The following is a 15,728-nucleotide window of genomic DNA, read 5'->3' as shown; positions in this document are numbered from 1 at the left end:
CTTAGGTTCCTTCTGTCTGCTGCCAGAAGCTTTTCTTGTGTTATTGGCATCTCTTACTCTTTGGGAGCTGCGTTCCATCTTCTGCTTCATTCTCACAGCTTCCCACATCAACTTACCAGGCCACCTGCAGTGATTCTGACCCTGCTGTACATTGCTTGGCTTCCAGTCCTTTGAAATCTTGATGAAAGTCTCCATGACCCCTTAAGATTAGCATTCTGCATTCCTGCAGAACCAGCACCACGTGTATGATGTCAAGGTCTGCTGCCACCTCGAGCAGGATCTAGGCCCCCTTGGACCTTGGTGGCAGCATCCCAACTGCTTGGGCAATTCAGCACTATGAAATGAAACCTGCTAGGAAGTTTTCCCTTTTGCACCCTTGAGTTTGTGATGGGTGTCTTGACTCCTGAGGTGCCTTTCAGGCCTCTCCCCTGTCACGTCTGTGCAGAGTACTTAAGTTCTCCAGTAAGCTCTTCAATAGCTGTACCTTCCTTAACCCCAGTTTTACATGGGTATCTTCTCTGGCCAAACTGCAAGTTTTCAAATTATTCCTCTCTGCTTTCTCCTTATTTTCACGGTAAACCTGGTAAAAGCCATCAGCAGTATTGCTTTACTGCCTTGGAATTTCCTCCGATAGATTAATCAGTATATCACCTTTAAATTCAGCCTCACAGAGTCTCAAGACATAGGCAGGATTCAGACAGGTTCTTTGCCAGGTGGTAATGCGTGGCCTCAGTCCAGGTCCCAGTTGAGTTCTCATTCGCCTCTGAAACCTCAGGAGCAGTCTTTACTGTTTGCATTCCCGCCAGCATGCCCACCTCTGAACTCCCACCAGAATTGTCCGTCGAACTGCTCCCAGCAGTCTAAGGCTTCTCTAGCCTGCATCTCTGCACTTTTCCAGATTCCTCCAGCAGGCCAATTCCAAATGCTTCTCACCTCGTGGTCAGGTTCCTCACAGTGTCAGCCCCACTCCCAGTTTTTGTGTTAAGTAAGCTTTCTGTCACTGTTGACTAAAACACCTGACAAGAAAGAACAACTTAGAAGATGAAGTTTATTTTGGGCTCACAATTTCAGACGTTTAATCCATGGTGAGAGGGGCACCATAGCAGTGTGTGTGTGTGTGGCGGGGGAGGGAGGGAGGGAGGAAGGGAGAAGAGAGCACCTAAAATCTTCCCTCGGGGATCTTTGGTGTACAGTGTTATTACCTGCAGTCCCATGCTGTGTGTTAGATCTTGAGATGCCCTCTTCCTGTGTAACTGGCAAGCCTGTACCTTTCGACCTACTTTCCTCCATCTCTCTCCTCCCTGCCTCTTTCTGGTAACCACCATATTCATCCCCCGCCTTCAACTTTTATTTAAGATTCCCAATATAAATGAGACCTTGCAGAGACCTTCCAGTATTTTTCTTTCTGGATATGACTTGTTTCTCAAAGTAACTTCTTAAAAATTGTTGATATTGTGCTGGCGATATAGCACATCACGTAGAGTGCCTGCCTCGCATGCTGGAGGCCCGGGTTCAAGTCCTCAGCATTGTGGGATTGTGGTAATAACAAACAAAAATTGTTGATATTTAGGGAATGGTTTAATGTTTGTAAGTAATACCACATTATTCAGCTAAATACCAAGATTGTATTTGATAGCTTAATACTAATGCTTTTATATTTTATTGTTCATTTCTAATACTAATTCTAATTCAGCTTAAGTTTCTCTTAAGAAATATCTACTCTTCAATTGCACATACAGTGGAAATCATTACTTCCTAAAGCAAGGAAAGAGTACATATGCACTCTTTTTCTCCAAATAAATAAATTTTCATTCAAAACTAACCATAAATTTAGAAAAAAATTTCTTACAACTCATCATATGTTCCTTTTGCATTGACATTCTTTGATTTTGTTGTTTGTTTGTTTGTTTTGGTACCAGGGATTGAACTTAGGGGCTTGACCACTGAGCGACATCCCCAGCCCTATTTTGTATTTTCTTTAGTGACAGGGTCTCACTGAGTTGTTTAATTAGTGCCTCTCTTTTGCTGAGGCTGGATTTGAACTTGGGATCCTCCTGCCTCAGCTTCCTGAGTCACTGGGATTACAGGCATGCACCACTATGCGTGGCAGACATTTTTTGATGTTAAAGTCTTAATTTCAAGGTCATAATAAAATGAATTAAACAACAAACATTTAAATTTTGAGAAATTCATGTCTTATGTATAATATCATTGGTTTATTACTAGACAATAGGTGCTTATTAGTTGCCATTGCAAAAATTATCGATTTCCCTCTCCCTCTGTCTCACTAGGTTCAATTGCTTGAGCATGAAGTTTTTACCCCCATTTTACTCTTCCCCATAGATGTTCATATCAATTATATCTACCATATAACATGACATATAATAGGTACTAGTTGAATGTTTTCCTGAATGCCTTTTACTTGGAAAATTTTCTTTCATTTTAAAGCATTGTTTGTTTTGCAAACAGCATTGAGAAAGCATATATAGCTAATTATAACTGGCTTTCATTGTAACAGACCTTCTTGAATGGAGGAAAGAACTTAAAAATTCTTAAATATTGTGTAACTTCATTTTTTTCAAGACTTTTAAAGGTGAAGAATGAACATACAAATGTTACATAGTGGTATGTTTTATAGTTTTCTTGTTGGTGTGTTACAGAAGCACCATTAAAAGGGGGATAGCTATTCAGCATTGGCTGAACACTTGTCTGCATCCCTTATGCTTGGGCATTGTTATGAGTACTGTTCACATAAGATGCTGTTCATGCTCGTCAACAGCCCTGTAAGGCAGGTACTGTTACCATCCTTCTATTAAAAATAAGGAAATGAGGGGCTGGGGTTGTAGCTCAGTGGTAGAGCGCTTCCCTAGTATGTGTGAGGCACTGGTTTCAATTCTCAGCACCATATATAAATAAATTAATAAAATAAAGGTCTATCAGCATCTAAAAAAACATTTTTAAAAAATGAGGAAGTGAAAAGCTGAGATTGAGTAACTGGTATAATATGTACTAGAGGCAAGCTTTGAACCTAGGCTTTGCTTTTGATAGCTAAATTGTACTGCTTTCATTTTTAAAATATTTATCTTCCAGTAGAGAAATATGAAAACTACATGGTGAAATTTTTTTTCTATTTTGAGGTAGGGTTGTTTTATCGAGAGCTAATTGACAAATGTATCCCCCATTGATCTCTCCCCTACTCAGGATCTAACCCAGGGGCAATTTCCCACTGAGCTACATTGCCAGCCCTTTTTAAATGTTTTTATTTTGAGCCCGGGTCTCACTAAATTGCTTAGGGTCTTGCTAAATTGCTGAGACTAGCCTTGAACTTGTTATCCTCCTGAGTCAGTCTCCTAAGCCACTCAGGTCACAGGCGTGTGCCACGGCACCCAGCTCAACCAATATTTCATATGTCACATATTCTTGGTTTTATTGTAGGTGCTTTGGGAAGCAAAAGAAATATGCAACTTCTCCATAAAAATGATCCCAAAGGCGGTTCTCAGGACATGGGAGGCAGGTAGTGATCAATTCAGAATTAGAAACCAAAATGTGTTGAACACTTAAGAGAGTGTGGGATCAAAGATATTATCTCAAGGTCTGTCAGTGTTTGACATCAGTGTTGAGAACTCTCTTTCCCAGGCTTAGCAGGAAAGACAACTTATTGTTAGAGAATGAACTCTTAGAAATTCATTGCCTAGATTTGAATTATAGCTGTGTACTTTTTAATGGGAATTCATGAATAAAGATTTGGATAATAGATAAAATTTTTAGAATAGTGCTTAGTGTATAGTAACTACTATGTAAATGCTGTTATTTTTAGCAGTAATATTACTTGCTTTAAGACAAACTGGCATCTAAAAATCTGAATGGATAAAATATATAAGGGAGGTAATTACTTATATTTATATTATATTTTTCACTTGAAGAAATTATTTATAGCAGATTGTTTTCAAAATAGTGATTCCCTTAGGGCAAATAAAACATTACATTCGGGCTGGGGTTGTGGCTCAGTGGCAGAGCGCTTGCCTAGCACAAGTGAGGCACTGGGTTAGATTCTCAGCACCACATATTTTTAAAAAATGAATAAAATAAAGGTCTATCAACATCTAAAAAACTAAAAAACAAAAAAAATTACATTCACCAAAAATTATGCTTGCAGTATTTCAGACTCATCCCATTACAGAAAGCATGTAACGCGTTCCACCCCCAGTTGAGGCACACTGTAGTAACAGGCATCCCTGGCCTTCTGTGAGGTAGAGCTGATTATACTGTTTGGTAGTCATAGTCATAAACTTCACTGTAAACACTGAATTAGCAAACACACTGCTCCTGTGGGCCTCTGGTCAGAACATTTTGAACACATACCCTTGTCTTACGTGTGTCTCTATTAAAGACACTTTATAAAAAACAGATTTTGGCTCTTTAGTATTAAACTCACAGCCAAGAGCACGGTGACTGAAGCCTGAGCAGAGTTTACTGAACATGTGCATGCTATACTTAAAGCACACAGCAGGCTTTGTTCAGTTAGGAATACTACACAGCACTTGAGTGTGACGCCTGGCCATTGCAGACAGGGAAGTTACCAATAAAAAACTAAATTGTGAAAGAGTCACAATAAGTAGGCCCCCAGAAGAAGACTTGTCTGTAGTGTGAGGCTGAAACAAGAAGGCAGAGTGTCACTCTGTTCACCTGAGCTTGGACTGTGCCCTGGACAACTCAGAATCTTCACTGCTCTGCACAAGTCACATCGCTGTGAATGGATTTGAGTATTGGTTTTGGGGTTACAAATAAATTTTACCAAATAAATTCTCAACTAATGGAATCTGCACATAACAAGAACAACTGTATCACATCTTTTATTGAGTATGCTTTGAGATTAAGCAATAGAAACATAATTACCATTAACATTCATTTTTAATAATGAGTATATTTTAATAATTTCAAAATTGGTGTTAACCTTTTCTCTCATGTTGTATTTTCTGTGTAATGACTTGTTAACTCAGTAACCCTTGACTATAGACAGTTGCGTGCCAGACACTGTGTTCTAGGCTCTGGAGATGCAATAGACAACTAAACAGACAAAAATACCTGCTCACATATGGTTTCCATTCCATTGGAATAGACAGGTAATGATGCAAGATAAATATATAAAATATACTTTGGATTAGAAAGCCATTAGTGCCAAGAACAAAATCCAGCAAGGAAGGATATGGATACCTGGAGGGTTATGTTCTGGGGATCTTTTGCCACTATTTAGTGACTTGTTAACAATTTGTTTTATTACCTCTGAATTTCTGGGTACATCTCAGCTGACTGTTCGTCTTTGGGGTATTTCAGATATTATAGTCAGATGACAGCTTGGGCTGGAGCTACCCATATTATTCTTTACTCACCGTTTTGGTGTTAGGACTAGAATGCTTAGATTTAAATATAAGAATTAAGACTGTATAACTCTTAGAAGAAAGCATAGGAGTAAATCATGATTTTGGGTTAGGGAATTGTTTCTTAGGACATCAAAATGGGCAGTAAAAAGCCAAATTAAATAAATTATACTACATCAAACTTTAAAAATTTTGTGGTTCAGTGGGCACCACTTTCATAAGAAAGTGAAAACATAACCCAAGAATGGAAGAAAATATATGTCACAGCTTGGAGGGGGCTTACATCTAGAATATTATAAAGAACTTTTGTAACTCAGTAATAAATGTTCGAACTGTGGGATGTTATTCAGTTACCAAAAAATAATGAAGTTCTGACGCATGTTGTAACCTGGGTGAATCTTGAAAACATGCTAACTGAAAGAGTACAGTCACTAAGAACACATACCCATGTGATCCCACACATGAAAGGGATAAAGAAATGTGAAGTAGCTCAGTGGTTGTTTAAGGTGTGTGTGTGGGGGGGAGAAAGCAGAATGATGGATGATTATGGGATTTAATTTGAGAGATGAAAATGTTTCAAATTGTATTGTGGCAATGGGTACACAATCCTGCAGATCTACAAAGCATTGGATTTTATTCTTTATATGTGTTCATGTTATGGTATGTGAATGATATTCAGTAAAGTTGGTTTTTAAAAAAGGTGATAGATTCATGGACTGGAGATGCTCAGTAGATCAAAGTTGTCGAAGTTGAAAAGTTCATCCTTGTAGAGATTGAAATCAGTAGCAATTATGATAGAAATGTTGTTGGAAAGAGTTATAGTGAGCCAGCAACAAATACCTTCAAAAAATAAGGAGAAATAATCTGAGGAAGAGTAGATAATTGCATCCAGTGTTTGGTGACAGAGATGTAAAGCTGAGTGCTTTTGCAGTGAGGAGAGGGAGAACATTCTCAAAGTGGAAGTGAGGAACATGAATACCCGCTGTGCCTTCAGGGCCCAGAACATAGGAGGCTTGGGGGAGACAGCAGCTGCTCCTTGACAGAGCCTGCAGAGGAGACAGGGCCTCCAGAGGACACATCACCAGGAGACACTGTTGTACACTTTGATGTTATCACAAAACACTGAAATATGTAACTTCCGAATACTTCGTTTCCTACATGGGCTTTTGTTCTGTTGGCTTTTTCTTTGTTACACATGTAATGGAACTTGTCTGTTTTCTGATGGTTACTTTATCAATTAGTACTGTTCTTGGTCTGTTTCACAGTGCTGATAAACAGACTGCACAATTGGTTGATGGTCCTTTGTTCATTTTCTGTGATAGAAGGAATGTAGGTGCTTATCCATTTTGGCTGTCCCAAAGTAAGATCTGTGAAAACTGAAGATGTTGCCATTGTGTCACTGCATAAAGCTATTTAATCCTCTATTGCTCTTGGCCTTGAGATCGGCTCAGTGGTTAAAGAGTGTGAATGGTATAGTGAAAACCTTGGATTTTTAAAAATCATGCATAGAAATACAAAGAGAGTGAATTTATTACCACTATTATGTTCCAAGCACAAGCAGTTTCAAAATGATGGGACTGGTGCTGTGGTGACGTTGACCATTCAGAAAAGATGTTGGCCATTGTGTCCTGATAGTATTTACTGACTGAATAAAAGCCTTGGTCCGGAACATTGCATGTAGTGTTTGTTATCAAATTTAATTTTCTCTTCAGTCTTCATGATAGCTTATACAAAATCATAGCAAATTGTTAGAGCTGAGATTCAAAAGTAGTTTTACCTGGTTCTGAGATAGGTACCATGCTCACAGTTGTGCTTCCTTGATAAAACCCAGCTTTCCTGTTTCTGTCAAGAGGTGAGTTCATGGGCTGGGGATGTTGCTCAGTGGTAGCAGTGCTTGTCTAGCATGTGTGTTGACCCTGGGTTCAATCCCCAGTACCACCAAAACAAAAAACAAAAAACAAAAGAGTGAATTCATAATCGCTGATAACTTGTATGAAAGAAGAGATAATTTCGCAGTTTTTGGAAAAATAATCTCATTTCTGTCAGTACCTTCTAAACATTTTTCTTTCTTGTTTTCTGTTAGGACGTCTTGCATGGCTGGTATACTTAGTTGGGACAGTTGTAGGAGGAAGATTAACATATACGAGTACAGATGAGCATGATGCTATGGATGGAGAATTATCCTGTAGGTAAGTAATGGACATATAACCTACAGAAATTAAATAGTTAAGAAATGAGTTATTGCTTAGTATTATGAGATAAAGCATTTTTTAATGTGGCCTTTTGAGAAAGGTGTTATTTTCCTTGCTCTTGGTGAGGAAAACCAACATTTAGAGGTTAAGTGATTTTAGAAGTCAAGTCTCCAGTAAGTAAAAGATTCTAATTTTTTAGACACTTGTGCAAACAGTGTGATGAAGATTTAGGTTGCTTTTATTACTTAGCACCTGATAAAGCTACAAAATTGGGGTGTATTTGGATCATGGCAAAATTAGGATGGCATACATCTGGTCAAAAAGTAACAGGTAGTTAGTTTCTTTATGATTGTGGGCTAGAGATTTCACCAAATGACCACAGTCTTTATAAGAAGCAACTGAATTATTCTCTACATGTTTCTGTTCTAAACTGAGTAACATTCCTATATTAAAATAGTACAATTGAATTTATTTTTTACATATTTTGATTTATTTTTAATAACATCTTAGAGTCATACTTGTTTTTGTTAAAGACATTTCAAATAAAATGAAAACTCATGTTAATTTTGAGATTACTACCTTAATTTTGGTAAAGACCCTTTGAGTTTTTTAAATTAATGCATGTGTGTATAGGTACACTACATGTGTACTTTTCAACTTTTTTTAAAAGCCAAAATTGTTTTTTAATTGAAATGGATATGATAATAATCCATAATCATTTTGAGCTATTATAAGAATCAAATAAGTTAATATTTTTAAAATATTTAGAACAGTACCTTACAAATAGTGATATATTTTATACACACACACACACATACACACACACTTCTTTAAATCAAACATAATATGTGAATAGTTAACATAGACATAAAATATTATATATAAACTGTATCATAATTTAAAGAGACCTGAATTTTGGAACTCAGTTTGTCCTTATTATAAATTTTTTTCGGGTGTATTTTCTTTCAGTTGTTTGTGTGAATTTTATTGGAGTTCATTCCTGAAAGCTGAATAACTGGTCAAAATATATGCAGCATTTTAAAGACGTACAGTACATATTACCAGATGGCCTTATGTACATGTTGAACAGTGTGCCACTCTGAAAATCCAAAATCCAGAGTGCTTTAAAATCTGAAACTGAGTGCCAGCATGACACAGTTTTAGATTTTGGAGCATTTTGGATTTTGAATTTTCAGGTTAGGAAAGCTCATTGTAGTCCATGCAAAAATTACAAAATCCAGATAACCCTGAAATCTGAAATGCTTCTGGTTTTTTGGATAAGGGATACCCAACCTATTCCAATTCATCCTCTGAACCCAAAGGCTATTAGGGTTACCATTTTTCAGCAGTTGAGTGCCAGATAACAGGGTGCTTATCGTTGCCAGTGTTGGGTAACTAATGTCTAATATTTTTTGTTTGTTTGTTTGTTTTGGGGAGGGGCAGGAATTGAACCTGGGGATGCTTTACTACTGAGTCACAACCTTTTACATTTCATTTTAGTTTGAACTAGAGTTTCACTAAGTTTCTGAGGGGTTTGCTAAATTGCTGAGGCCGCCTGGAACTTGCAGTCCTTCTGCCTCAGTCTCCCAAACCGATGGAATTGTAGGTGTGTGTCACAGTGCCCAGCACCAATGTCTTGTTTTAATTTATATTTCTTTGGTTACTAGTTCTTTTCTACTCCTATTTTGCTATTTATAATTTGTGATTTTTTGAAATTTATGTCAACTGTATTATCTGATTTGCTTTGGTGATTATATATTCTAGTTTATTTGTAACAGTTCAGTATAAAAGATCTTAATATTCTACTATTCAAAGTGTTAACCAGTTAATACCAATCCCACCATCAAGTGGTTTGAAATGCCATTATATTTTATGCAAAATTCTTATGTCTTTTCATGGGTGGTCTTCAGGAAAAGGGAGGAGCGGTGGAATGAAACCGACCAAACTGTCCTCTATACACATATTAATACACTACAGTGAATTCCACCTTTGTGGAATATCTATAATGCACTAATGTTAAAAAGTACAAATAAATAGAAAGAAGATTGGAAAGTGGACAGGGAAAGGGAGGAGAGGAAAGAAAGGGAAAGTCCTGGATACTGAATTAGAGCAAATTAAATCTCATGCTTGTATAGTTATGTCAGAATGAACCCTAATAATATGTATAACTGTAATGTAGTAGTAGATTAAAAAAAAAATCCTTATGTCTTTTTCCAGGCCTTTCATACTTTTCCATCGATCCTGAAATTTATTGTTGTCACCCTAGTAAAGTCCTTAAAATCATTACGCCTAGTTGATATTCTTTCTCATAATTATTACTAAATGTATTCCTAAGTGATAAATTATAATTTTGAATTAAAATTTTATTTTCATTCCATACCCCCATACCCTTTCAACCTTTAAATTTTCTTTAATAACATTTGAACCCGAATAAACAAATTCTTTTAGTTTTTTAAAGATTTATTATTTCCTATATCAATTTGAGTCACTTGAAAATATGAATAATAGGTGTTTGGGGCTTTCTTAAAATGCTTTAGTTAATTTTTAACCAAGTAAATTTGCTTTTGTACCATCTTTTAAGATGACATTACATATTAAGCAAAATGGCAATTACATATTCTTTTTGTTATAATTAGTTCGATTTTTTTAAAAAAAGATTTTGTTTCTCAGTAGGGAAATATACACTGTCAGTATTTTCTGGGAAATATGTAATAAAAAATAAAGCAGATGTACATTTGCAAATTTTAAAAAAAATCATTGTTTTCTTTAAACAGCAAATGTTTAAATAAGATTTATTTTGTGTATTAGCCTGTATTACCTAGAAAACAGCATTAGGTGACACTTGTGGGTTGATGCTTTATTGGAAGGGGGCATAAATGTGCATTTTTCAGAAGGAATAGTAGAACAGGGAAAATAGGTGAGACAACAAGAGAAGACAAATGCGGTCAATTCATTACTCCACATTGTGTCTGTGAACTCGCCTGTTTGATAGATGTGTTTGTCATACATGTCTTGTCAGTCCTCATGGTGTCTTTGTTGTTGTGTGCAGGCAAGACACAGAGGCAAAGAAATCTGAGTTGCCTGTTGCAGTTTTCCAGCTGAGTTTGAATAAGTCAGTCCTCTGCCTTCTTTCTTCAGCTCTCATGCTCCAAACAGCTGTTCTTTTTGAAGTTCAGTTAGTGCACCGTGTCATGTTTTTGTGTTCTTTGTTGGCTCATTTACCCAACTGCAGTACTGCTCAGTGTTCTAAAGAACCATGTCATGTACCTCACAGAGAAAATATGTGGGCTAGAGAAGTTTCATTCAGACCCAAGTTCAATGTTAACAGATCAACAATATAAATTAAATACAGTGTCTTTAAGCAAAAACACACATAAAAAAGGTCATGATGTGTGACAAAAATGCAGCCAGAGGCTTGCAGGAACTTCACCCTATGTTTCCCCTAGGAGCAGTGATTCAGTATTCACTGAGCCAGTGCTCTCAGCAACTGTTCAGGACACAACTACCATGAAAAGTGACAATCAACTGCATAAGGCGGTGCATTACTGAGAAACACAGTTGGTTGCTTGCGTTTACAGGAAGTTTCCCCAGAAGCCACATGGAACCTCTGTACCTCAAAACTGCCTGGGATAGGAGGTACGGAGGGCAAGCACTTTATCTATTGACTTCTTTCTGCATCCTGTGTCTAATGATTTACATTCCTCACTGGGGTCTCTAATTTTCCACACTTCTTAGTTGTGTTTCGTGACTTCTTTGAGGAGCTGCTGGGGAAGCCAGAGCTTCCTGTTGGTCCTCTTGAATCAGAGCAACAGGCTGGAGCTATGGTGGGCCTCTTTTCTCCACTGGGTGAAGATTTATAATGGCAGTAACTGTGAATTTTTACTGAGACTACAGGAAGGTGCTGGAATTGGGGTGGGGTGAGAGATGATGGTGGGATTGATGGATATGCAGATGGGTCACACAAATTCAGGGTGGGGTGTGTGTGCTAGGACTCACACCTTGTCTGGAACAACATAATTGTATGTGTGTTAGAGTATTGAGATTCTGAAGTAAGAATGATCTCATGTAAAATTGCAAAAATACTACTTTTTTATGAAGAAGTTTCAAGTAATTAGAACCATAATATTGTTGGCTGCTATATGTTGTCATGATATCTGTCTTAACTCCTAGAAGAACACTACCAAATTAGAAGATCACATAGCTACTGTAGAAATTTTGTTTACTATTTTAACCTAAATGTTTAATATTTACAAAAGTTTCTAATGTGATGATTTATCATTAAAATATATTACTTTAACACATTTAAAAGTTATTTTAACTTGGCAAGTAAATATAGTTGTACTCAGGCCACACAATTCCAATTGAGTAAACATAATTTTGTAGCAATTTTAATAGAATTTGTTACAATCAAATGTGAACCTCTTGAGAGATTCCCAGGGATTTTGTCTTATTTACCGTGTGTCCTCTCAGTCTGCTTCCTTCCAGACGTCTTCTGTGTGGCTCTGCCACCCTCTGTCTCCCCTTGTTGCTCTCCTCTGCTCATCTCCTTGTGACCTGTTGTCATTTACTGAAGACTTTGACTACTGGCTCACACTTTTGTGATTCTCCCAAACCCTACTTCACATGGGTGACTTCAGCTTCTTTCCTGGCAGGTCACATTACTCCCCCATTCATCTTGTCATAAGCTCCAGTGGCTTCCTGTGACACTTTACACAGATTCCCAGGCCTGTGCGGTGGTCCACAGCATCCTCTGCTCTCTGACCTCCTCACCTCCCTTTGCCATTCAGCTCAGCCTGCTGCCCTCCTCTGTGCCCTTTGAGCATCATCACGTGCTCTGGCTTCACAGGAAAGGAGGGAGTACGCTTTGACAGTTAAGTTCACTACTGAGGGAATCTAGGGTTTTCTCTTACTTGGTGAGTGATGGTAAGAGTGCACACTTCTGTGGGTAGGTGCCACTGTCATTGGTGTTCCAGCCTCAGCTGAGCCCTCGCAGTGCTCAGCATTCCTGTTCTGTTTTAGTAATTTTTGTCTTCTGACTTCCAAACACTGATTGAATTGTTCCAATGGGATGTTCTATCCCATGTGCAGCTCCGGTTCAACTAGTGGCTGAAATGAAGCTCCTCGCTGACTCTCCATGTGTCTCACCACTGACCACTCTGCCCCCATCCTGAGATCATCCTTGGCTTTTCCTTTTTCCTTTCTCCAGCATCCATGTAGGAGCTGCCTTCTGTTTATCCCAACCAGTCTACTTATCTCCCTCTCCTCTGCCAGTTTAGCTAGTGCCAACTTCTACCTGGACTGGTTTTGTAGTTCTTAATTTGATTCCTTGTTGTTTCCTTTTTGCAGCCAGAGTGAACTTTTTAAAGTACAGTCCATGTCAGTGCTCTGCTTTGACTCTGGGGTGACATCACGCTGCTTTTCAGGGTTCCCTGGTTCAAAATCAGCGTGGCTTTCCATGATCTGACTCCGGCCCTTCTCGTCAGCCTCGTCTCCTCCACTGACTGTTTCCTAGCTGTATTGAACATTCGCAGTATTTAAATGAGCAGCTTCTCTCCCCTGTGAGGTTGCGCATGCTTCCTCTTTTAACACCCTTTGCCCTGCTCCATTCCAGAGCATTACTTATCTTTGCATTTTGTTTATAGCATTTATTTTAGAACTAGTCATGCTTCACTCTAATTCCTTGTTTTACTGTCTTTCCTTTGATGAATTATAGATTTCTAGAGAATTAGAGGTGCATATGTCTTGCTCACCACGGTATTCTGAATATCTGATACATACTTGTCATTCGATAGACCTGCAAATATTTGTTAACTTAATGAATACCTATTACATTGGTAATCCAAGGAAATCCAAACAAGTAATTATCCAATATCCATTTCTTTGTATTTGAAATGGTGTACTTATAACTTGGATTAAATTCTTTAAAGATTTATCTTTTAATGCTTTGTCTTTTTATTTCTTATAAGCTTTTTTTTTTCCAAAAATAATTTGAGATAAAAAATAGATGTAGGAATAATACATTGAAATTGGGAGTCAATATTATACTCATTTGTGTGTAAAATACAACACTGATCTTATGCATGTCCAAGGACACTGGCAGAGACTGCTTGTTGTCCCCCATATTTCTTCTTCTCTTTGTGGTAGTAATAAAATACCTGATTGTTTTGCTGGACAAATGTCCACTCTGAGTAAGGACAAGAGTTACTGGCCTGTCTTGAAACTAGATATGGTCAAGTGATTATGTCGTGCACATTTGGCTGTTAAGTGAATGTGCTAGATGCAGCATGTGGACTGAACCGGTGGAGCTGAAGAAGCTGCCTTAGACAGCAAAGTGACTGCAGGCAAGTACACCAACAAGACAGAGGGAATCGGAGTCCCCGGTGCACCACGGAGCACCAGCCAGCCTTGGACACTATCTTGGATTTTTGCTTGAGAGAGAAGTAAACATCTGTATTGCTTAAAGCCATTGTTGTTTTGGACTTCAGGCACTTGCTTCTGAACCTGCAAAGCTACCAAAACTCCCTTGACAAATGGATCATAAACCCTGCTGGAAATTCTTTCCTACTTTCCTGCTGGGAGATGTAAATCACCAGCTTAATATAGTTGAAGCAGGCCAACAAACCTGTCTTTTGCTTTAACATCTTCTGTGGATTTGGGAATGTGTACTATAAAAAGGAAATGGAAATAAATATGAGAAAGTACTTAGAGGCAACAAAGAACTTGTGTAGAAGGGAGGTCCTTCAAGGCAAAGAATTTAAAAGCAAGCTATTCCTACGTCACTTGATAAATCACCTGGATCCAGAGGTGAACTTTGCTGTATGCATCTATTTATTTTAAAATTACACCAACAATCTGCTCAGTTAGCAGTACAGAGACTCTAAAAGTCAGCCTTGTCCCTCCTCCCAAAATCAGATAAACACATCTTCATGGTTACAGTAATCTAATTCTAATGCAGGTTCTCTTTTGTAAATCTTAGCAGTGCTGAAGTTATTTGGTACACAAAGGGAACTTTTAAAAAGTATTTTAATATAAATATAGCAAATTATCACTATAAAATTTCTTTCGAATATATTTTCTTAACCCTTTGACAGCATGCACTGTTTTTTTTTTTTTTTTTTTTTTTGGAGAAGTTGGATACCCTGTGACCTAGATGTTCTGTTTCTAGAAATTTTTGTGGGGATATATAAGAGGGCAATTGTTATGTTTCATTTAGATATATGAGTTTACATGCAAAATAAGATTATTTAATTTTGGTGTAGCCTCAGTATTACACAACCATAAAAAGAATGCCTTGTAAACATCTTTACTAATGAGTCCAAATGTATTACAGAGATATAAATATAAAAGGTTGGAATAGTAAAATACCTCAGGTAAGACCTTGCTGTTATGCAAAATCTATAAAATTAAAAAAATATATATTTTCTGCATGAGGAAAACAACAAAAACGTTTGCATGAAGAATTCTAAAAGCACCATAGTTAAATTTCAGACATATGAAAATTTATTTGCAGATTAATTACAGGCAGAAAGTCGAGTTCTCTTATGTAAAGAGTTATAGAAGTCAGTATTAAAAAGAAAACCTGGTAGAGAAAAAAAAATCAACAAAGGATATGCACAAACAAGTCCCAGGAAAGGACATACATATAATATAAAAATGAAAATGTTAACCTCATATAAGACAAATATATACAAAACCTATACCGATTTTCTATGCCATTTAGAAACCTGTATTATAAAAATATATGTTGGTTACCAGAAAAATTTAAATCAACTTCAGTGTTCCTCAATAGGAGAATGTCTGAAAATACCAGGGCACACTCCTGTAATGGCAAGTCAAGCAGCTGGAGAGAGAGTGAGGGAGCCCTCTGTTGACAGAGGGTCTCCAGGACACATTGTTAAGTGGAAAAAGCTGGGCGTGGACCACGCGTAGAGTGTGCTCCAGGAGTGTGAAAGACTTGGGGGGAGAATATATAGTCTTGTTTGCCTTATTTGTTGGGAATAGTATATATAATCCTATAAAAAGAATCTATCTTTGTAAGGACACATAACTCTTCATGTGTTTATATCCAAGGAATTAGGGATTAAGTGGGTCAGGGCCAGTTGTAGCTGCTTTTGTGCGAGTTTACAAAAGGATGCTGCTTCCTCAGCAACCTCTCCTT

General features: G+C 37.5%; 1 protein-coding gene across 5 annotated transcripts in view; it reads left to right on the top strand.

The window, feature by feature from the left end:
• RANBP17 (RAN binding protein 17) overlaps nt 1–15,728 on the top strand; it is a 284,952-nt gene that overhangs the window by 53,234 nt on the left and 215,990 nt on the right. For all 5 annotated transcript variants that reach the window (XM_079145395.1, XM_079145396.1, XM_079145397.1 and 2 more), the window contains one exon: nt 7,462–7,567. In XM_079145395.1, coding sequence (XP_079001521.1) covers nt 7,462–7,567 — 106 coding nt within the window. The remainder of the gene's footprint in view (nt 1–7,461; nt 7,568–15,728) is intronic.

The sequence above is a fragment of the Sciurus vulgaris genome (assembly GCF_902686455.1).
Source record: "Sciurus vulgaris genome assembly, chromosome: 6".
Taxonomy (NCBI): domain Eukaryota; kingdom Metazoa; phylum Chordata; class Mammalia; order Rodentia; family Sciuridae; genus Sciurus; species Sciurus vulgaris.
The sequence above is the reverse complement of the archived record's forward strand: the minus strand, read 5'-3'. Positions and strand labels throughout refer to the sequence as shown.